General features: G+C 37.2%; 3 protein-coding genes and 1 long non-coding RNA gene across 4 annotated transcripts; 2 read left to right on the forward strand and 2 right to left on the reverse strand.

The window, feature by feature from the left end:
• The first annotated feature begins 282 nt into the window (after window positions 1-282).
• On the forward strand, window positions 283-3,400 carry dnajc9 (DnaJ (Hsp40) homolog, subfamily C, member 9). Its single transcript, XM_055175785.2, has 6 exons — window positions 283-435; window positions 586-761; window positions 925-1,065; window positions 1,150-1,404; window positions 1,523-1,606; window positions 2,976-3,400. Exons 2-6 carry the CDS (start codon window positions 588-590, stop codon window positions 3,078-3,080), a joined length of 759 nt encoding a protein of 252 aa, XP_055031760.1. The 5' UTR covers window positions 283-435; window positions 586-587; the 3' UTR covers window positions 3,081-3,400.
• A 144-nt stretch (window positions 3,401-3,544) lies between these two features.
• Window positions 3,545-5,088, reverse strand: LOC129420737 (uncharacterized). The gene is made up of 3 exons (XM_055175786.2): window positions 4,875-5,088; window positions 4,610-4,775; window positions 3,545-3,993 (listed from the first exon to the last, which is right to left on the reverse strand). The coding sequence occupies exons 1-3, from the start codon at window positions 5,017-5,019 to the stop codon at window positions 3,585-3,587; spliced, it is 720 nt and encodes a 239-aa protein (XP_055031761.2). The 5' UTR covers window positions 5,020-5,088; the 3' UTR covers window positions 3,545-3,584.
• Window positions 5,089-5,575: 487 nt separating this feature from the next.
• On the forward strand, window positions 5,576-10,733 carry LOC129420738 (uncharacterized). The gene is made up of 6 exons (XR_008636898.2): window positions 5,576-5,813; window positions 8,941-9,062; window positions 9,724-9,814; window positions 9,907-9,967; window positions 10,336-10,459; window positions 10,589-10,733. It is a non-coding gene; the product is annotated as an uncharacterized lncRNA (long non-coding RNA).
• Window positions 10,734-13,829: 3,096 nt separating this feature from the next.
• On the reverse strand, window positions 13,830-22,704 carry nudt13 (nudix (nucleoside diphosphate linked moiety X)-type motif 13). The gene is made up of 8 exons (XM_073866662.1): window positions 22,107-22,704; window positions 20,038-20,180; window positions 18,827-18,934; window positions 18,518-18,624; window positions 16,627-16,752; window positions 15,545-15,664; window positions 15,238-15,384; window positions 13,830-14,281 (listed from the first exon to the last, which is right to left on the reverse strand). Exons 1-8 carry the CDS (start codon window positions 22,244-22,246, stop codon window positions 14,087-14,089), a joined length of 1,086 nt encoding a protein of 361 aa, XP_073722763.1. The 5' UTR covers window positions 22,247-22,704; the 3' UTR covers window positions 13,830-14,086.
• Between the last annotated feature and the right edge of the window lie 376 nt (window positions 22,705-23,080).

Raw genomic sequence — 23,080 nt, forward strand, 5'->3', positions numbered from 1 at the left:
TAATGATAATGATGAATAATAAAATGATCAACTTTTATAACAAAACAATGACGTAGCATTTTTTTTTTTTTTTTTTGCACGTTTTGCCACTCTTTTTTATATTTCAAAACATTTAACAAAAGAGACAGAATACACAAAAAACCTCTACATGAATAAAAACATACAGATTATATATGTAAAGTTTCACAAATAACATACGATAACAGAATGAAAAATAAGTACCAAAAAAATCAAATAAATAAATATATATATATAAATTAACAAGTTAACATAGGGAAAAATGACGTAGCATGTAGTGAGGCGGGGACGATTGATGACGTATACACAACGCGCCAAATTTTTTGGCGCGACCAGCTGTAGTAAGCGTCTGCTGCTGTTCTCCGTGCTGAAAACGTTTGGTTTTGCTTACTGTCGTTTATAACAACTCTGTCTGCGGTAAGTCCTTAAATTGCAAACATAAAGCTGTTTGGTTTGAATGTTTATATGCACCGGTGGGTAGATTTGTTAGATTTTAAAGCATTTTTTGTGAATATAAATATGATATGATGTAAGTTACATAAATAAAGTTTTTGATGTTTTCAACAGTGATGGGTTTGCTGGAGCAGTGTGAGGATCTTTTTAAGACTTCTGATCTGTATAAAGTTCTGGGAGTCTGCAAGGAAGCGTCGGATGCAGAGATCAGACGCGGATATTATAAAGTATCTCTACAGGTTCATCCTGACAGAGCCCCTGATGATGAGTTCGCAACCACCAAGTTTCAGGTAACATTTGTATTTTGCAGTCTTTTCTGTAAGGATGCTTTAGCATTCACGATAACTAAGAGCATCGGTGTAATATTAACAGTGACATTAAAATGCATCTGCTTTCTTTTTCCCGCTAACCATGTTTGTGACATCATCTTTTAACTTGACATTGTTTGTCCAGGTGTTGGGAAAGGTATATGCAGTGCTGGCTGACAAGGACCAAAGAGGAGTCTATGATGAACAGGGAATCGTAGATGAAGAGTCAGACTCGCTTAATCAAGATCGCAATTGGGAGGAGCATTGGCGACGATTGTTTCCTAAGGTATTTCTTACACTGAATGTCGGTTTATATGCTTTTTTTAAAGGGTAACCAGTTGATCCAACATTGCTTTGATTTTCTGCGTAGATCACATTACAAGACATCTTGGATTTTGAGAAGCAGTACAAAGGCTCCGATGAGGAGGTGGAGGACTTGAAGAGATTGTATTTAGAGCATGAAGGTGACATGGATCTGATAATGGAGTCAGCCTTGTGCTGTTCCTTCGAAGATGAACCACGAGTCAAAGAAATCCTACAGAAAGCCGTTGATGCCGAAGAGGTGCCAACCTACAAAGCATTCACACACGAGAGTGTCAAGAAGAAGAATAACCGCAAAAGAAAGGTACGGTGTCAAAAAGCATTATAAATTATGTATAGTTATTTTGGTTGTTAAATAATGCAGTATTAAAGCTCTGATGAAGAACTAACATGTTGGGTAAAAACTTTTTATTCCCTTGTAGGCAGATAAAGAACGTAAGGAGGCGGAGCAAATGCAGAAGGAGATGGGCTTGAACAGTGAAGACAGTCTGGTCGCAATGATACAGGTAAAATGAGCAAAGTACTAGAAAAGTGTAACTGGTGGCAGTGGCGGCCAGTGACTTTTTCGAATTTCATCACAACATGTATTTAGCCCGTCATGTGTGTGTTATTAAATTTAATTAAATTTTAATATATTTAGAATGATGGCTATACATTTTACTACATGTTTTTTTGCTTATTTTGTTTAAAAGCATGACCAACGTAAAGGGCTCGTTATAGACGTGCGTAGGTCCTGCAGCGTAGTCGCGACGGCGTAGGTTCCGCGTCGGTTTTCATTTATACTTTTGCGTCGTCCTCCGTGTCGACGTGCAAACCGCGGGTAGGCAGTATCCACGCGTGTAACCACAGTAGCAGCGCGACCGTCAGAGAAGCAGCAGCTTGGCAAGTTAACCCACAAACAAAGAAGAAACAGCAACTTGTGTATGATTTGAGAAGACCAGCAATGATGGAAGTAAATAAACGGTGACTTGTGTTGCAGTTTGATTTAGATCACTCCTCAACTTGGCTCATCTTTGTTTTCACTGTCACAAACGGAAATACCTATGATGCAGTTCTGGTGGACCAATCACAGCGCTTGTGGTCCGGGTAGAACTGACGCGCTGTTAAAATTTCTGCGAGGTGCACGTCAGGATACGCAGAGCTACGCACAGGCTACGGATAGCCTACGGCGTAGCTACGCCGTAGAACTTACGCACTACTATAAATCGCCCTTTAGTCTACATATTATAATAACAAGGAACGATGCTTCTAACGACAGGTGATAACCAGTAACGACGAAACTTACGACAGTAGTTGGCTAACGATGCTATCGGGAAACGCATCCCTGGTTGTGTGGATGCTAAAATAGTTATTGTTATAGTTCAAGCATCCATAACCAGACTGTTTCTGCATACCTAATGTTAATCTGGAGTACATCCTTCATATTTCCGAAGAGTGAGATTGATGTGTGGACATGGTTTTCTGGGGGAAGTGCCCATAAAAAAAAGTGATGCGTATAGCGTACCCCTGAAACATCAGCTGAACATGTAATCGATAAAAACTTACCGAAATTTTTACGAACCCTGGTGAAGTGCATTCGGCACAGAAATACTCTGTAACACGTCCAACTGCTTTTTTTGACACTTTGCACTTGTTTAGCATGAGGAAACCAACTCTAAAACTGTGTTAATAAGCCCCCCTCCTTCCTTTAAATATATCGTTGTAATGTGAACGGCTCTTAAGTAGCATGTTTTTTCCACATATAAATCAGACTCACCTCATTCATATTACGAAAATGTTTTTAGCACTGTTGATACCGTTTCATAAAATTTTGCAGTTATGAAAATGTCCTAACCTCATGATTTTATGTTGACCATTGGTAATTGTGTTTCTTAGCAAAGACAGAAGTCTAAAGAAAATGGATTTAACTCCCTCATCTCAGATCTGGAGGCAAAATACTGCAAGAAGCCAGCAGCTGGAAAGAAGGGCAAGAAAAAGTAAACAAGAGTTTGAGAAGAGAAGCTAATGATGACTAATTTCTACCAAATGATAGAATTCCTCCAGAACTGTAAATATTATTTAAGGACACTTTTTTAATAGTGGTCCTTTTCTGGTTGTTAAAACCTATTGGAAAATGCATACGAGTATAATGAGGTGAATTTCACTGTGCGTTCTTGTTCGGACCACAGAATATAAGCACTTGTTTTTTAGTGTTTTCTATTTGGCAGACTCCTTCATGTTTCAGCATTTCTTTGTATTTAATGTATGAATGTTAATGTAGCGTTATCATATCATAATAATAAACTTGTTTTGATTATGAAGATCTGTATGTTCTGACTGGACTGTTTAATACACTCATGGATTATGGGATAATTTTGGATTGTTCAACAATAGGAATGACAAACAATGCAGTTTTTTATTTATTTTTATTTATTTAAAAATACAATAAAACCAGTGCAAAGTCAATCCTTTAGAAGTTATTTATTTGTAATAAAATAAAAAAACTCAACTGGGTTTCACAACACTACACTGTAGTAACAACTGATTACTTGGTGAAACAGATGATATCTGTGGAAAGCCGGGTTGGCCAAACTCTGCATCGTGAAGTATTTTTTGGATCTGAAGCTTTACCAAGGACTGTTTTGAAGCAGGCAAGCGCCTCAACGCAGGTGCTAAACTACGAAGAAATAAATCGACCTCATCGTGCTGTTGTTCTTCTTTGTCCTTAGCGTCTTTGGTTACCAAATACCTCTCTAACAGGTCAAGTGTTCCTGAATGTCTTCGTTTTACAGCACTGGACCGGACTCCTGGACTCGACATGGATGTCCCTGTGCTGGTGCTGGCTGGTTCGACCCCGCTGTCTTCATCTGGCTCATCATCTTCAATTTTGTTGGGGATGGTGTTCAATAAAACACTGTGCACAAATCACAACCATGCACTGTGATGAGCCATAATGTCATGTCAGGGTCTATATGTTTAATTACAAATGCAAACAAAATCCACGTATCGCTTGGCACAGCAAAACTTTCCATTTTTAATAAGGTGTAAATCTAGTTGAGGGGCGTGACTAAATATGATCTTAACATCTTGTATGATTGTTGTTGTGAAGAGGTCATGTTAAAAGGTAGGACATGCCGACATGAACATTTATATAACTAAAAGTTTTATTATAATTCTTAAACTTTTTATTAGTGAGCGTGACTTAATGTTCATAAATATATTATAACTAAAAAATATGTACTTGCAAAGCAACGAAAGAGGGCCAATTACAAATCAGTTTGCGCTTGATGTAAGCTAGAAAATACCACTATTAACGGAACACACGAGCGACGCGACCAAAAGTCAATGGAACCAAACTGTCGCGTCGCGCTGGACCTAGAAGTGGACAACATCACTAATTATGGGTTTTATGTCGTCCGCTCTGACGCTGTAGACACCGTGTCGTGTTTTGAATAGTGAACATTTACTGGGAGTTTTTTCAAACACTGTTGGTGCAGGACTCGTATCGTATATTTGACAGGTTCTGATACCTTCTGTGTTCTGTAGTAGATGTGTCGAGAAAATCCATCACTCTCATATATTTCCACTGTTTCTTTTTCTTACTAGCCCGTCCATTCCGACCACCATCCTGCTCCAGTCGCTTCTTTCTCGTGTATGTATCTCTGAGATTTTTCCATTTTGCTTTAACCTCCTCAACTAGTACACACATACACACACATTGAAGAGAGTTCAGCGAACTGACCATCATCACAAGCTGAGGTAACAACGCTACGCAACGACGCTACTCAAACTCACCGTCGACACCCATTTTGTCCGCAATTCCCTGCCAAAGTACTTCTTTCCGCTTGGTATTTTTGTACTCGCTGTGGTTTTTGTCAAACAATTCTTTATTCTCAGAGACCAAAAACAACAACACCTCAGCGTCCATCTTCACAACCATTCTTCTTCTCGTCGTGGCAAACCAGCGTTAGTACACCAGCACCTCCAACTGAACGGAGTACACATTTTAACCCGAGCACGCGTAGCACCGCCCACCATCCAATGAACAGATACAGGGGAGGAGCGATACATGTAGTCCCACCCCCTTCCGTCATGTGTACTTGTGCGGGACGATGCTTTTTGCTATTTATGACCAAGATAATTTAACAGATATTTGAAATAACTTTTTTAAAATGTACAGTCACCTATGACAGTCAAAAATATAGCCATATTGCTGATATGTTTTTTAAACGACATCTTTTTAAAGAGCCACACAGATCCAAAATCGAAACTGACCTGTATTGCAGTGTGTCATGTAGCTGTCCATCAATGTAAACAACGTGTAAAGTAGTTGTGCACGATTAATAAAGTTATTGGCTTCTAAAGCAGGGAGTCGACTCTGAATCGCTAAAACGAGTCATTATATGGATTGAATCTCCTGCATGTCTCTATCCACGGCACACGAACGCATCCACATCAGACAAGATACAGCCTGCCCTGCGAAAGTAACGAAAACTATGACCCGCCCACAGCTAGTTAGTGTGTGGGTAAACATCAGCTCACGGTGTGTTTTCAGTTTGTGTTGTTTTCACTACCAAATGAGGCTTTTTCAAGGAGGGATATACTAAACGTGTCTGGCTGTGAAGAATCAGTGGTTAAAATTAATTTTTAACGGAGGAATTTAGACTTTTGGCAATGAAAGATGGTTCAGTACCCACTTTATTTGGAACAACATGCGTCTCCTAACCACAACCTGTAAGTATGATTATAGCTACATACTTGCTTAAATGAGTTTAAAATGTCTATCATTATTTTTATTGCTTGGATTAATGATGAATGATGTCGTTGTCAGAGAGTCACGTTAGCAAACGGCTAGCGCATGCTCACTTACGGTTTTGCTATGACCCGGTTATTTTACATAAATAAACTTGGCAACTTGATGCGAACGGTCTCTAAAAAGAAAAGGATATACAAATCGTAATTTTTTTAGTCATAGATGTAACAATGAATTGTATATCGTCTATTGCAAGAGTATCAAAAATCTATTTGATGCAAAACTCATCAGTTTATTGGAAAATAAAGTAAGTTTCATATATGATGTCAAGTAAAAAAAAAATATTATTTTTGGACACAAAGTATGCCTATCTTACGACGTTATTTACCTACATGAATAACATGATATAATTACTAATAAAAAATCTATCTTGCTTATGTATTGTATAGGGGTTTGCAAACTTTTTCAACCCCACAGGTAATCTCAAGACCCACCATTTAAACACATTTATTTCCTTTCAGTAGTTTTTGAATAAGTTTAATTGAATAATATTTTTAAAAGTAATGAATTTATATATAAATTTCATAGTGTGGCCCAAGCGTGCCGCACAAGCACTGAAAAGTGAAGCCAAAACGTCTCGATCGCCCCCCAGTGACTGGTCCCAGTATAGGTCATAAAGCCCGCCTCCCCATGTTATTCAATGGGACTTGAGACCAACTAAAAAAATTTATTATACTTCAATTATCTTTTTTCCGAAGCTGGTTTCTGTCATTAACTGTAGTTTTTATCACACTGATGTAAATTCAAATGTTTGTTTTTAAAATAGGTTTGTGTTTAGTTAGTTATTTAATGATATAAAAATGGTGGTGTCACGTCATGATTGACAGCTGTGATATCGTGTGATATGCGCATTCTACGAGAGCGAGGGCGGGGTTTTGACTTCGCCTTCCCTTCCTGCTCACTACTGCGCATGACTGGTCCCGAAATCGCTATTGCGCAGACTCAAGACCCAAGATGTCAGCACCATATCGGGACACTGGCGGCTTCACTTTTCACCAAATGGAAGAGAGCGAACAGGCGTCGTCCATCTTTTTTACAGTCTATGGTGTGGCCAATTAAAATACACTTGGCGAATAGAGCAATAAAATACAGCGTCTTTTCAAAATAAGTTGCCGTCAGAGCAAGTGTAATTGCAGCATTTACACACTCCTCTGCTCTGATCTCTTTTTCCAAATTGTTCTTTTAAGTCAGAATGTAAAAATAACATGGACACTTAACTTACGTTCTTACAAAGATGTGTTGGATTTAGGGATATGCAGGTGAGGATTTTTTTCACGTTCTGAACTTATTAAACACACCGCATATTTTAAACGAAAATATATTTGGCAAAGATGTTTAAAATCTGTTGTAGGCTACATTTGATATTTAACGTTAGATTATTAAATATTTCCATTTCTTAATAAAATAAATTTGTTAAAGGAACAGTATGTAAGAAATGTATATCAATTAATCATAAAATGGCCCTGACATAATGTCACTAGACATTAAGAAATCATGTTCATTTCAAATACTTATATCACTGACAACAGTGATCTGGCCAGGATATTGTCATTTAAAAAGTTGAGTTGCAGCCCTCAACTGATGTTTATGTCGTCATTTTGTGTATTGGCCACCAGTTGTGAGATTGCAGTACCAGGTTTAGCCACAAGTTTTGTGATTGCAATACCAGTTTTGATCACAATCCTACATACTGTTCCTTTAAATGTTTGTTCATTATTATACACGCACGCACGCACGCACGCACACACACACACACACACACATATACGAAAACTCACTTATCATAACTTGCTTAATTTTTTACCAATTTTCAAACGGTTTGGTTTGTTATAAACGTCAAAGATGTACCTATGACACTGCATGCTTATACAGAAAAAAATAGAAAAAATTCATGAAAAATGTTAAAGCATCCAGAATTATAGCCACGTTGATAACGTTTGTAAGAAACCAAACCAGACCTAAACACATCGGTTTACTTGGATTTGGAGCGACAATTTTCACACAAAAGAGATGAAAAACGAGCGCCATTGCGGAAAATCCTGGTGGCGAGGGAGAGAGAGACGATGCAACAATATTTGTTTGGAAAAAGGCAAGGAAATACTTCTGGTCGTTTCTCAATTGGAAGGCTGCAGCCTCCGGAGGTCAAATATGCAGGCTGCATACATCATCAAGCCTGCTTTATTAAGGTAAACTGAGCATTACATTCGCAAGTCATAAGTATACTGCAACAATGTACGATTAACTAAGTAAGAGTCAACTTTATAATTGTTAATATTCTGAAATAAGACAGTCTTGATGACGTATGCAGCTTAGAAATACGACATCCGGAGGCTGCAACCTTTTCAGATTGAGAAATGGCTTCTGCCACGAGTTCCTCATCAGATAGTTGTAACATGACTGCGTTTCTCTCTGATGCCTCAAAATGTTGATCGTTTAGCGTTTTAAAGGCTTAGTTTTTAGTTTAGTTTTAAGGTTTGCGAGTTCTTTTCCTTTGCGACAGTGCTGCGGTGCTTGAGGCCTCTAGGGGCGCTAGGCGTGAAAAATACATGTCTAGCGCCCCTTAGTGGCCAAAAAGTTCTGCTGTGTGTCTTTAAGTTAATGTTTCAGTTAACAGTTTTTTTCAGGGGTAGGCTACAGGAGCAACATATAACGCCCTCTCGTGGCTGTAGACAGTAATGTTTTCCTTTGGTTCATGTTAGTCAGTATTAATTAATTTTGACATATAAGTCGACTTAAAGTCCGGAAAATACGTTAAGGTATTCGGCCAATGCACTGGGTATCTTGCCAATCACAGTACACCATTTTTCAGAACGATTAGAAAGGCGGGGGATAGAGAAACGACCATAATACACAGTATGTGCAATGTTTTTTGAACCCTAAACCACGTAAACATATTGCATTACACCAAATAATGTTCTTTTTAGCAACGTCATATGACCCCTTTAAAGCTTCTTTAAAAGCCCAAAATGTTGTTGTTTTTTGCAGCTCTTTTAGTTTTAAGATTGTAAAATGAAGTACACTTCATCTAATTTCAATGCTCTGTTATAGAGGAGCTGCGACGATTGCTGACTCATAATGAGCTCCAGATCAGAGCTATTCAGACATTGTGGGAACAACATCTTCAGGAGGCTCTCAAAGACTGGGAAACGCAATATGCCACTATAACACAGGTAAAGAGGGCACATATTATGCCCATTTTTACAAGATGTAATGTAAGTCTATAGAGTGCCTAGAATGTGTCTGTGAAGTTTCAGCTCAAAATACCCCACAGATCGTTTATAATAGCGTGTCCAAAATGCACCTATTTTTTAGGATTTCGTGTCTGTACCTTTAAATGCAAATTAGTTACAGCTCCTTACCAACAGACAGCGAGTGCCTTTGGTGAAAAATAGATCTGATTCCTGTGAATAATAGTATATTTAGCCACAATAGTGCTGCAACGTGCTAACAAACACATTTGGAAAAGCTTTTGGTTAAAATTTTCCAGTCAGTCAGTGGCCATGGGTGGGGCTTTGTCAGTGTGATGTCACATTAACAAGAGAATCCAAACAGCACAACTGCTTTGGTTCAATGGGGATTCATTTTAGGGTTGCTTTATTTACACACTGCCAACACACATTTATTTCCAAACATTTTGTAAAAGTGGATTTTGCATAATATGTGCCCTTTAAAAGTGCTCTGACCTCAACAGTATAGGACATTTTGCAAGAAATGTATACTGACATAACCAGCTGAAGGTTTAGTGATTAAAATAATACTATTGAATGTGTTATTACATTTGGACGTCTGCCATCTCCAGTAGGTTTTCTCTGCTTTGTTTGCTCATGTTAGGAACGAAGGATGATGCAGATGCATCCGTACATAATGAATGTCAATGAGGACGCTCAGCTGTCTGGCGTGGTAAAGCTTTTTATTCAGGATGGTGAGGGAATTTGTCTCACTTTAAAGACATCATTAGTCACAAGTTGAAGATTAATTAAATATAACATCTCATTTTTGTTCTCCTGTGTATAGGTGATTGGGATATAGGTCTGGCAGATAACTCACCCAGAGCTCTCTCTATTAAGGGTTAAGGGTAAGTCAAGTATAGGAAAGGTGATTTAAATACAGAGATCCGACAATGCATATACATTACAACATTGTAAGCAAACATTTATAACATTTTCTTTGCTGTTTCTAATCTAATTTGTGTGATCTCATTCATATACTTTAGTATAATATGCTTTCGGCCCAGTAAGGTTGGGTTTATAGGTGGGGTTAGGGTTGGTTTTGCATTATTTCTAATAATCATTAATTTTTTATGTTTCACATCTTGCAAATACAACGTTGTAGCCTCATTAAATATTATTTCCTGTGTTGATGTTGCTCCAGAACTGTGACTTTGTGTTTAGTTATTTTTGGCAAATGTATCTTTTGTCTCTGAATCATGTGGCTTGTCTTTAGCATCCAGGAGAAACACGCTGTGTTCTCGAATCACCAAAGGAAAGTATCGATTACACCCGTCTCTGGATCTAAGGTCATTGTGAATGGGATGTCTGAATCTAAGATCACAGAGCTGCAGCATTTGGTATAAACACACGAATCATAAAAATATTTAAAGTCAAATCAGATAATACTGTATGTTTTAGGTGATAATATTAAACAACTCAAGTTCTGGCTTAGTTTGAATCTCTGTCTTTACTTTGTACTGATCAAGGATCGACTCGTCCTTGGTTCGAACAGCACTTACCTGTTTATTGGCTTTCCTTCGGAGTGTTCGGGAGAGGACTGGAGCCGATACGATTATGACTACTTTCAGTCTGAGCTAGCGGCGGCTGAGGGCATCCACATTCAGTCTCTGGGTGATGACCAGGGCCAGAGTATGTGTGTGTGTTTTCAATTTATAAATCCCATTAAAAGGTTTGAAGAATGCATTTCCTGTTATAGTCGGTTTCATCTATTAAACATTGACAAGCAATCTTTTATAGTTCTATGATATTAACTAGGCATCGGTTAAAGGCAGAGATTTGAAACTGCTCAGTTGCACACAAGTTCAAGGTCATTTGCGATTTACAGATTTCGCATTTGAAAGAAAGGGGTATGCGTGTTTCTGCGCGTAAGTTTGGTTTATGAATCACACATACGCATTTTTGATAAATGTTCGTAAGATCAAATGTAGGATGGTTTCTACACAGCATTTTATAAGTGAGGCCCCAGGACCAGATCTGGTCTTGGTCTAGACCTGAACTCAATTACAACAATTACAAAGCTGCAGTAGTTATGCAAATTTTTGACTAGCGACTAGGGCTGGGCGAGATATAGCGGGGATTGTCATGGGCATCTCGTCAGTAATGACGGTTCCTTGATTAATAGTAAACAGCCATTAGCTGCTTTTAGATGGAGCGGCATTTACTACACAGAGCCGCAGTTCGCTGACAATCGGGGCAGATTTGCATTAATTATCGAAGACGTATCGCCTGTGATAATAAAAAAAAAAGGTGGTTATCTCGTTTTGCAACGAAACTCTTCAAATATGTATACATCTGGAACCAATGCACTCTTTAGATACTTTTTGAAAGGGTATCAAGAAGCTTTTGTCTCTTTACTGCTGTTGATTTCTTTTTGCATTATGTTTTTGTTTTAACGTTAAGTCTTTTTTTCCGGTGGTGGAGTCGCATTTGAATCCGGATCGTCGTCATTAATTACAGTAGTAACATTGGCTGTAGTCGGCTCGTTCTTGTCATGCTCGCGGTTCGTCTTTTTCACATTTTCGCGCTTCACGTACCAACGTAGCACGGCAACAAGGAATGATTGACGCTCATATTAGCCAATCTGCGGTCTTCATTAAACGCAAGAACTTAATGGTTAAATTTGATTGGTTATGCAACGTTGGAGCGAACACTGTGATGCTGCTGTCCCAGGTTCAATCTAAATCAAGTCGCACCACAACAAAATGGGCAGTCGCACAAATGCTCCCAAATAAATTTTAAGGTCGCACAGATTAAATTTCGGTCGCATATGCGACCAAAATAGTCGCAATTTCGAGCCCTGCAATGTCTTCTTAGTAAATCATGTTAGCACGAGGTCAATACATGTTGCACTATTGTTGGTCTGTGCCACTGATCTGTGGTCTGTGTGACTGATCTGTGATCTGTGCAAAGACACTGTGTCAGTTGACCAATCAGAGCAGAGTAGGCTACTGAAAGGTCGGGTTTAGGCAGACTGAGTCATTGAACGGCTTCACACGAATCGTTTGGGGATCTCTGAAAAATTGGGTAATTTTTAATTTATATTTTGAGAAAATTACAGTGTTTTTGACCTTGCATGCATTTAAACCTGTTGTCCGGGACCTAAACCGTGATAGGACACTTAAAATTGTCATCTTACAGGCTCTTTAAATATCTACACAAACTCAAATTTTTGTTATGTTGGACTTAATTTATTTAAGAAGATTTCTGTTCTATGATCCAACAAACAATGCTAAGACAGAAAAAAGCCTACAAGCAAATATATGATGTGAATAGGCCGTAATACTGGTTATGGGCTTGTGTGCCAAATTGAGATACCTCTAGCCCTGTAATCGGACAATTATTGTTTATTATACCATGGGTCTGTTGAATGCTGTATTCTGATTGGCTAAGAAATGTTCCATGGGTATGCATTAATTTCTGATAACCGCACACCTAACTTGGCAAATGTCTTAAAAATAGGCACCAGAGCAATGTTTGTGGTAACCGTGGTATAAGAGAAATAATTGACTCTGGTCCTTTGAATTATTTGAAAATAATGCACACCAAAATTTGAGAGTGTGCCACTGAATTTTACATCCAGTCGCACATGTGCGACCAGTAAATTTGACCTTTTTTTGTGATGTGACATTGAATTTGAAATAGCACATTGTACTTTCTGCATCTATCATCAAATTATTTATTAGTCATACAGTGGAAATTAGTAGAAATGTGAATATTTGGTTAGCATGTTGATTTACGGTGTGTGCCCCTAAATTTTCTGATTGCGCCCCTAAAATTTTCAGTTGGGGCCACTGTGCTCCTAGTGAAGAAAGTTAATCTGGAGCCCTAACGTGGTGTAACGCATTGCACCTTGGGTGTGCATTATTTTCGTATAATTCAAAGGCCTGTCGTCAATTATGCCTTACATAATATGAATGCAATATGAATATATTCCACTTGTAGACATGAAAATTGACTAGTGGTGTAAATAAGTCCAAAGCTGTAATGTCCATTGGCCTCAAAGCTGAATTTTTTTTAACCGTTTTAACATTTAAAAATAATATGGACCTAAAGAAATTGAAAACAGAATTTTTGTGTACATTTATGTAAATTGTATACATATACATATCTGAAACGCAAATTAATATATCCAGTCTATACATCCAAACTAGACTTGTTATTTATGTCACTATCATGATGACACTAATTTTAAAATGATGTTTATTTAAAAATCAATCCAATTAAAAAATTGGATTGATTACTTTTAGTAGTATTTGAGGTAGATGCACATTGATGCTCTTACACTTCACAATTACATTACATGTTATGACATCATAATAAAAAAAATTTCATCCAATCTATGACATTTTTATTGTATCGTAAATCCCATTCACACAGGACTTTGTTCCCAGAAAAGAGGGTTTTGTGAACACAAACACGTCCCCTAAATGTTCTGGGATCGCTCCAGTAAAGAGGACCTGGCAACATTGCCAGAACATTCACAGAAATCATTCTGTGTGAACAAAAGGCAGAAACAATGCCGTAGGGGACGTGCTGTAGCGAGGACGTGCGTGTCATTGCAACAAGAAGCTATGGTTTAGCTCTTTGACACAGGGATTTAAATGCAGATTAACATTCATGTCTTTACGGGATTTTCACTGTATATGTGTGAATGCACACACAGATTCTAGGAAAATCATTGGCAGGGTGAATGAACTAAAAAACAAATCCCGAACAAATCACAGACGCTTTATTCATGTATTTTCCGTAATCTCTGTGTGAAAAGGGCTTAAGTAAGTCGAGGTAGAACTAAAATCCAAAAGTCCATTTAAAATTATTAACACATTACAATGTATTAGTTGGTTATCACAGCAAATCCATTTTCTTCAAGTTTTCATATTATCCAAGTCTAAAAAACATCAAAGTGGCAACTGAATCTATTTTGTAGATGCATACATATTATGCAATAATACATTGAGTGGGTGTTATTTTCTTAATAGCCGTTGCTGATTGGCCCATTCCTGAATGAGCTGATTGGCTATGGCATAAGAAGGTGGGACCCAGAACAAAGGTGGTTCTCCTTTAGGGTTGCGTGGCGGTTTCTTTATCTGAAGTGCTTCTGTTATTTCTTTAAAAGTGAACCACCGAGCATCCTCAAGTTCTGCTTTGTCTATGCTCACCTGTCAACAAACCCAGTTATCATTTTTTTGATAAATGGAACCATGACATAATTCATAAGTAAAAAAAAACACAACATTTATCCTTTCTTTGGGTAAAATATGTTTTGTGAAATTCACCTATGTAACTTATAAGTAGGGCTGTCACGATTCTGAAATTTGGCTGACGGTTAAAGGAACAGTATATAAGAAATGTATATCAATTAATCATAAAATGGCCCTAATATGTCACTAGACATTAAGAAATTATTTTCATTTCAAATACTTATATCACTGACAACAGTGGTCCGGCCAGGATATTGTCATTTAAAAAGTGGAGTTGCAGCCCTCAACTGATGTTTGTTGTCATTTTGTGTATTGGCCACCAGTTGTGTGATTGCAGTACCAGTTTTAGCCACAAGTTTTGTGATTGCAGTACCAGTTTTGGCCACAATCCTATACTGTTCCTTTAAATGTGCCGATTATGATGATTAATTGCCTTTTTAGGGCTTTGGCGATTAATTGACTAATAAATTGTGCCGATTATGACGATTAATTGTCTGTTTTATTGCTTTGACATTTAATTCTCATACATTTTTTTGTTTGTTCATGAAATAATGTTCACACATTGTTGTGATTATTTAATTTAAATATTTTGCCAGGTTTACCTGGCAGTAAATATTACTACACATAACACATATTTAAAAGTAGTTATTTATTGAATATATCTTTAAAAAACTGAAAATTCTTCATAAGAAATAAACACAATAGAAAATAACTGAAAATAAAAATTGTTAAATAAACTGACTATACAGCCTGATCTCACGAGAAATCGTACATATTTTACGAGTTGGCTAATTCGTATCAATTCATACGAAGTGAATCAAGCGAAATCATACGATTCTCATGATTATTTTATCATTGTGACAGCCCTACATATAAGTTAAACCTTTTGTGTTTTACTTTCATTCAGGTCTCACCTGTGTTTTGTCTGGATTTACAGTTGCATGGCAAGCTACCATAAAGGAGCTTTGTGGGAAAGGCCAGTGCTGTGATGCGGAGTACTGTAGGGACTCCAGTTCTAAACCCACCTCCTCTGCCACCTCTCTGTGAAGGGCTTCCTCCATTGACTCCCCTACAGGTGGAGATCCAAATAGTGCTGATCGATAAAGCTTAACTAACAATCGCCACATGCATTTGAGATGTTTGTGATAAAACCACACAGCTGAGTACAACCAAGAACGAATAGTAAAGTAACTTCACAGCTGGAAATGTTATGTAAAAGTGTGACTCCCCCATGTCACAGAATCCGGCGAGAGCGCTGTACATGCCCGGAGGAAACATGGCCTGTCGTCCCAGCAGACATCTGCTCCCATCAGACACCAACACGATCACCACTGGAGCCATCTGCGGGTCAACAAATACTACATTTATACCAGTGGCGGCTCATGACCCCTTATCCGAGGATGCTCGAATTCAAAATAAGTGTTCGGAGTATCATGTGTGTGGTTCCCTTTTCCAAAATATGTGTCCTGCGTGTCGAGAGATCCTGTGTGCATCACGTGTTTTGTCAAAATAAGTGCCTGTGTCAAAACCGTTTATGATAAAAGAGACGCTCACGTTTACAAAATACACGCAAGACACTCCCTTAACAGTAAACTCTTATTATGCAAATATCTGGTATATCCCAGAACAAAGACGGGATGTTGAGGCGGAATAATTTTTTATTTTTACAGTTGTGCTGTGAAGCACATGAATTAATAAAAATGTGCTAATGCATACATTGATTTTGTCTTTTTGGTCATATAAAAAGGTTTTTGAGAGGGAGAACCACAAGCAACTTATCAGTTTTGGATATATTGTTTTGAATTTATTGCACCAGTGTGTAAGACTATGTTGTAGTGTGTGTGTGTGTGTGTGTGTGTTTTTGAAAGCTTGTGTGTGTTGTCTGATGGAAAATGTTGTTTTTTCAGTAAGAGTGAATTGTTTTGAGTGTAGAGCTTCATTTTGACCTGAAAATATGTTTGGAGTATTGTGTGAGACTTTATGATATTGTGTTTACTGTTTTGAGAATATGAGGCATAGTTTCAAGAAATGTGTTTAAGCAACCGAGAAAAACTGTAATACTTACAATATATATTTTTAAATGTTCTTTACATTATGTAGGATAATTTAATGTAGAAAACAGTAAATAGCAAAAACATGACTTGAGCTAAGTTTTTACATGAAGGGTCACATTTAATTAAATGCACTAATCAAATATCCAAAGTGTAGTTATAAAACAAAGGAAAAAAGAGATGAGATAATTTGTTATGATGCTATGATCTGTGGCAGTTGTCCTGTCACCTGACTGAAACCGTGACGCTTACTTTTGGGTAGTATGTGATCCCACTGCTGTGACAGATTCTGTGACTTCCCGACTGATTCCTGACGGTGGGCTGCCCTGTAGCACTGCAGAAGCCATTGGTCTGGTGCCATCGAAGTAGAGACTGACCCTAAAATATGAAAAATAACCACCATAAAAAGCCAAAAGTGAGGATGTTTGTAAAAAGACTGACATGAATAGATTTTATTTATCGGTTAACTAAATCAAGCAAATATGTGACCCTGGACCACAAAATCAGTCAAAAGTAGCATGGGTGTATTTGTAGCAATAGCCATCCAAACTTTGTATGGGTCAAAATTAGAATTTTTTCTTTTAAAATCATTAGGATATTAAAGCAACACTAACGAGTTTTTGCTCTTTGCTCCCCCTACAGGTTAGAAGCGTAATTGTTCATTACCACTGACGAAAATACTGCGGCATAGCTGGCTCTGATTGGATCATCGTAGGTCTGCCGTAAAGCAAGTTTTTTTAGTTTTCACTCGAACTACAGGACCACGACCCGACGGTTGAAAACTTCTTTAGTACGGTTTTGGCCGATAGAGGGCTGCAAAGCGAATGTGAAAGTGCCGTTCACCCTGTTTCGAGTGGATGAATGACTGAAACTTTTTTGGAAATGTTATTTTAGGGGGAAAAAACTCTTGCTTTAAGTAAAGATCATGTTGCATGAAGATATTATATTAAAAATGTATTTATTATTAATAATCTGTGTTGCTAAGGACTTAATTTGGACAACTTTAAAGGCGGTTTTCTCAATATTTTGATTTTTTTTGTTGGCACCCTCGGATTCCAGATTTTCAAATAGTTGTATCTCGGCCAAATATTGTTCCACATCCTAACAAACCATACATTAAATGGAAAGCTTTTAAAAATTTGAAATCTCAATTAACCTTAGGTTTTTTTGGTCCAGGGTCACATATCTAGTTATCCTTTGCCTTTTAAACAACTTTTTTTTAAAAACATGTCATCGTCGGAGACAAAAATGTTTGTCCGTTAAGGGCTTCTGTCGACACATGGTGGCACAAAATGGCGACTTCCACGTAAGGGGACCCTCGTGCATGTAAATAAAAACATCTCATTCTAAGGTAATAAAAACATAACGACTCATTATAAAAAGGTCTTTATACACCCATAATAATGTAGTTTTGTATATTATATTGCATTTCTGTAAAGAGATTCTTCTAACAATTACACGCTGCACCTTTAATTCCAAAAATGCTTGGAAATCTATATTGATATATTTCCACACTTAAGCAAAAGATATCAACACACTTCTTAATAGGGATGCACGATATATTGGCCGACATATAGTTATCGGCCGATAACTGCTTATTTTTAATATTATCGGTTATCGGTCTGATAGCAAAATTAGGCCGATAAATGAAAGCTGATAAATGATGGATTATTTTGGTTTGTTGAACCGCTTCACTTGCTCATTGCTGGCCATGTGGAGTTTTGATTGGTGCTTTCTGTGACATAGCACGAAGATGACACATGTTGCGGGCTTAAGAAGAGTATGCTAGTCTAGCGCAAAGACAAGATGTCCGCAGTCTGGGAGTTTTTCATTGTGAAAATAATATTAATATTTATCGGCCTATATATATCGGTAATCGGCCCCCAAATATAAATAATTATCGGTATCGGCTAAAATTTCCATATCGGTGCATCCCTACTTCTTAACATTATTTTTTTTCATTAATGATCTGTTGAAACCCTGGGCGTAGAAGAAGCATCAATTTACTTGATTTATAATTAATCCGGGGTCAAACCAGGATTTCTACTTGGGTACAGCTATCCACTTGCTAGCAGTAACAGTGCCATAGGATTACTGATCCTTTAACTTATGCTATTATCTGAAGGAAACGTTAGGTTCATACTTTGGCCACAAGAGGAGTATCTTGTCCGTTTAACATGAAGAAAGCTTTCCTGAGATCCACAAACACACCTCCACACTGCTGCTCCAATGTACTGCGGTCTAAATCCCCTACAATGAGAAGAGATCGCTGTTCACTTTTGTAATTATGTTCAGCTGTAAAGTATTTCAAAAACTGTTCTTTGTAAGTAAAATCTCTATCATTAAGAAATCTTTATTTAATAACCATAAGTGATGACCAACAACTCTCCATGAGAATAATTGAATACAGTGCATAGCAGTTCAATGTACAGTAATAGTTGTATTAACTAACCCACTTCCAGTGAGAACTGTGCTTCTCCATTTTCAGCGCATCCCAGAAGAACAGATTCATTAATAAAGAGTTTGTCCCTTCCAACTTTTTCCAGTATTTTATCCAAATCTAAAGAAATGGGGAGATGTACAAACTTAAGCTATGTTTACACGACAATGATGTAGAAGAACAACTAATATGTTTTTCCTTTGCATTTTTGAAAAATGTCACGTAAACACAACAACGCAAAAAGATCTGCGTTTACACAGATCTGTGAAGATGACTAAAAACGCTGTATTATGTGTGCCAGGCCAGTAGATGGCGATGTTAATTTGTAAAGAAACACTACACGCCTGCACACATGCTCATTCATCACGCAGCTATAAATACAAACTATTAAAACAAGAAAAACATTGAGCTGCTTTGTTTAGATGGACGACCATCTAGTTTTTATTTGACTAAAAATGACCCTGGACTACACAGTCCTGTTGGTTATATTTACACATATGCCTACATGGTGCGTTCAAGACCTTCTGGATTGTTCGTATTTACAAGCTGTTGTGTTTACGACATCAGTGGTGTTCAAGTTACTTTCGTCAGCGCAAGATGGCGGTGTACCTTCTTTTATTGAATCACATGCATGTTCATATTTCCGACATGACTTCAACGCACCAATAGACTGAATTAACACATGCCCATGATGCCACTCTACTGTAAAAAGTAAAAATTAAATAAACTTAAACATTTACATTTATGCATTTTTGCAGACGTTCTAATCCAAAATGTTACAGTACAAGACATTAACTCTTTTTTATCAGTATGTGTGTACCCTGGGTTTGAACCCATGACCTTTTACACTGCTAACGCAATGCTCTACCACTGAGCTACACAGAAGCACAATTACTTCAATTGGTACTGTAATGCCTCAAAAAGTAAAAATTTGGGTTGAAAATATTTAAATATTTTAGGTTACCAATTGAAGTGTATTTTTTTAAGAGATTCACAGATTCGAGTTTAAGTTGTTTTTACGGTCTACATGGATGCCTTGTCATTTACAAGGCTTTTTTTACACAATATTCCACTTTAAAACACGTCTTCAGAAGTTTTGCTATTTTCGGGCAAACCGCGTAAACATTCCCAATTTCGGTAAGAAACATCATGTTAACGACCCCTTATATCCCCATCCCTTTAATTTGTGTGATGAAAGTGTTCAAATGTTGTTATATTCAGACCTGAGGATTTCAGAAAAGCTGGTTTGTAAACGTTGTTGTTGCTCTTCTGCAGCAGAGGAGCAAAATTACAATAAAGCAGAATTCTGCCTGACTTTAACGCCTCTCGACACGCTTCATCATCCTCCTTCAATCTCATCAGGTACCTAAAGACAAAATCCACACATTGGGTTTTAGGTTAGTTCCTTGTGCACTACATCTCCAAAACTTACATAAAAATTATTTGATTAAAGGTGTCAAAGAATGCATTGTAATAATATGTTATTGTTCTCTGATATCTACATAGAATGTATGTGACTTTATTAAGTGCAAAAATAAAATATACAGAAATATTTTTCATTTCCATTTACAACCCTAGGATTTGCCCTCAGAATGAAATGGTCTATTATTACCTTATTTGAAAGGGTCATGAATAATAATGTTGAGCTCTGCTCTGATTGGCTGTCAGTCAGTTTTTCAATATTTTACTATGTTCTTACCTCAACTTAGACGAATTAATACATACCTATCTTTTTTCAATGCGTGCACTTAATCTTTGTACAGCATGTCGTGAAAGTGTTAGCATTTAGCCTAGCCCCATTCATTCCTTAGGATCCAAACTCGGTGCGCAGTAACATCATCAATCCTGACTACTTCCCCTCTCGCTTAAACTTCCATCAATATGACTGCGCTTGAGGTCGAAGTGCTGCAAACTGAGTGCTCTTCCGCCATACAATAGTTCTCGTTTTTTATCCGCTTAAAAAATTGCCAGTTTTATTTTGTACCACCATACTTACTTGTGTAATTACTCATGTAACAGTTTTCAAATAGAGAACACATGGAGTGTTTGGTGGCATCTAAATACATCCCTGTTTGGATCCTAAGGAATGATGGGGCTAGGCCAAATGCTAACACATTCACGATGCGCTGTACAATGATTAAGTGCACGCATTGAAAAAAGATAGGTATGTATAAATTTGTCTAAGTTGAGGTAAGACCATAGTAAAATATTGAAAAGCGGTGGTGTTTTCCTTTAAAGCAATCAGACCTTATATGTTTGAGTCTGAAAAATACAAAATCTGTACGAAAATACAGATTTTGAGGAATAATCAATTGTTTGGACTCTGGAGATTGAAAATGGACATTACTGAGTGATAAGTTTGTGTTTTTTCAGTATGGACATGCGAAACGTAAATTTAAAGTAAATAGTAGAACTTCAGCCTAAATGCTAGCATTTAGCATTAACTAGCATATAGTGCTAACTCAGCAGTCACAACTTCATTTTTAGCATTGTAACAACATTGTAATTAATTTAATGTGTAATTTAATGTTGGGGGCCTACATCAGGACTGTAATGCCGCAGTCTGTGTTATGTTGAGATTGTCTGTTTTCCAGCAGTCTTTGGCATGCACAAGGTTTAGATAAGAAGGAGAAAACAATCGTGTTTAAGGCTCACAATATGTTATTACCATGTACAGAACTCTTATTATTCATCTATGCCTAAGTAAATACAGTTTTACATTCTATGGCACCTTTAATACAATACATCCATAGATTATATAAAAGCGTTTTTATTAAAAAAATGTGTTTTTATTGGAATATTAGTATAAATGACAGAAATCCCAGATTTGTCAATGCTAAAGCACATATGGATTTTGTATATTCTGAGATTGAACCCTTTCAAGTGTGACTATAGTCTTAGGGTATTCAAACGTTTTGATGACAGGGACCCCTTTTATATATACCCATATATTTTTTTAAAAAAACTTGTGTTAGATAAAGAGTAATGATATTATAAAGACAGCAAATTGTGTACAAACAAACTTAAATAATTGGCTACACACGTAGACAAAACGTTTTCCAATTTTTACATTGTCTTTTATGTCTTGGAATTTTCTGAGGACCCCTTGAAATCTTGTGATTTAAAATCCCCTGCAAGTTTCCCCACACATACCAATAATAAAGTACTTCATAAAAACCAATGTTATTATTTTATTATGTTTAAAACATAAGTGTGATTACATTAGGAACTGATAGCATGTTCCAGACATTTGAAAGCCCTTTAAAGTGTAAATGTATAAGAGTAAACAGACCTGATTTGAGACACATATCCAGAGGAGCAGGACCGAGAGAGTGCGGGGTTCGACTTCAGCACAGACTTGAATGAATGCAGCGTTTTAAAGGAACTCCACAAACTGCCTCGCATGTTTAATGTTAAAGCTTTCAAAGACATGCACGTGTGTATACGAGTCAAATAAAATCTTTGACAACACAGTCCAGACTTTCGCCTTTGATACAGACCTTGCCTTTAAAACTTTGTTTGCGAACAGTACAGTGGCAAAACAGTTAAAATCTACATGGATTTTAAGTCAGTCAAATCTCATTGATTATATTCAACTGATTGCTGTAAACGCCGATGCATAAAAATACAATAGTATTACTGTTACAGAACAAACACGGTGAAAGTGTTTAAAGATGGAGTCTCTCGAAATTTTGTCTGCCCCACTTGAGCAAGCTTTCCGTTTACACAAATGCAGCCTGAGTTAAGCACAGATATACATTTACGTATAGTGATCGCTATGTACCTCTGTGTATTCTGTCTACACATTAATACGTCAACAATATACACAAGTAGCTGAACCAGCTGCTGTAGTTCCTGCCGGTGGCTTTTGTAAAATGAGGAAACAGCGCCCCCTGCGCTAGAAAAGTGCTTAGCGTGTTGTATTGTAACCAAAGAGCCTTTAAAGAAAGTCCTCCAACTCGGGGGTCATATTTATAACGCATCCAGACAGATATTTCAGCTGATAACTGATATCTGCTTTAACTGATATCTTTGAACTCACTTGCAATAAAACGAGATTTTTATGACCAACAAATAAACAAGAATTGTTTGCGTTTTTAAACTCAAATAGCTCTAAACAACACGTTTTTCCTGTCGCTGCGCGTGCGCAAAGTGCAGGCGGGACAAAGAGCGTTGCACGTTTCACGTTCATAGTAATAGAACTTAGGAGTCATGTCAATCATTTATAATCTTTGGTTGTAACGTAACGTAAAATAGAAAGTCAGT

This window comes from Misgurnus anguillicaudatus, chromosome 4 (assembly GCF_027580225.2).
Source record: "Misgurnus anguillicaudatus chromosome 4, ASM2758022v2, whole genome shotgun sequence".
NCBI lineage: Eukaryota > Metazoa > Chordata > Actinopteri > Cypriniformes > Cobitidae > Misgurnus > Misgurnus anguillicaudatus.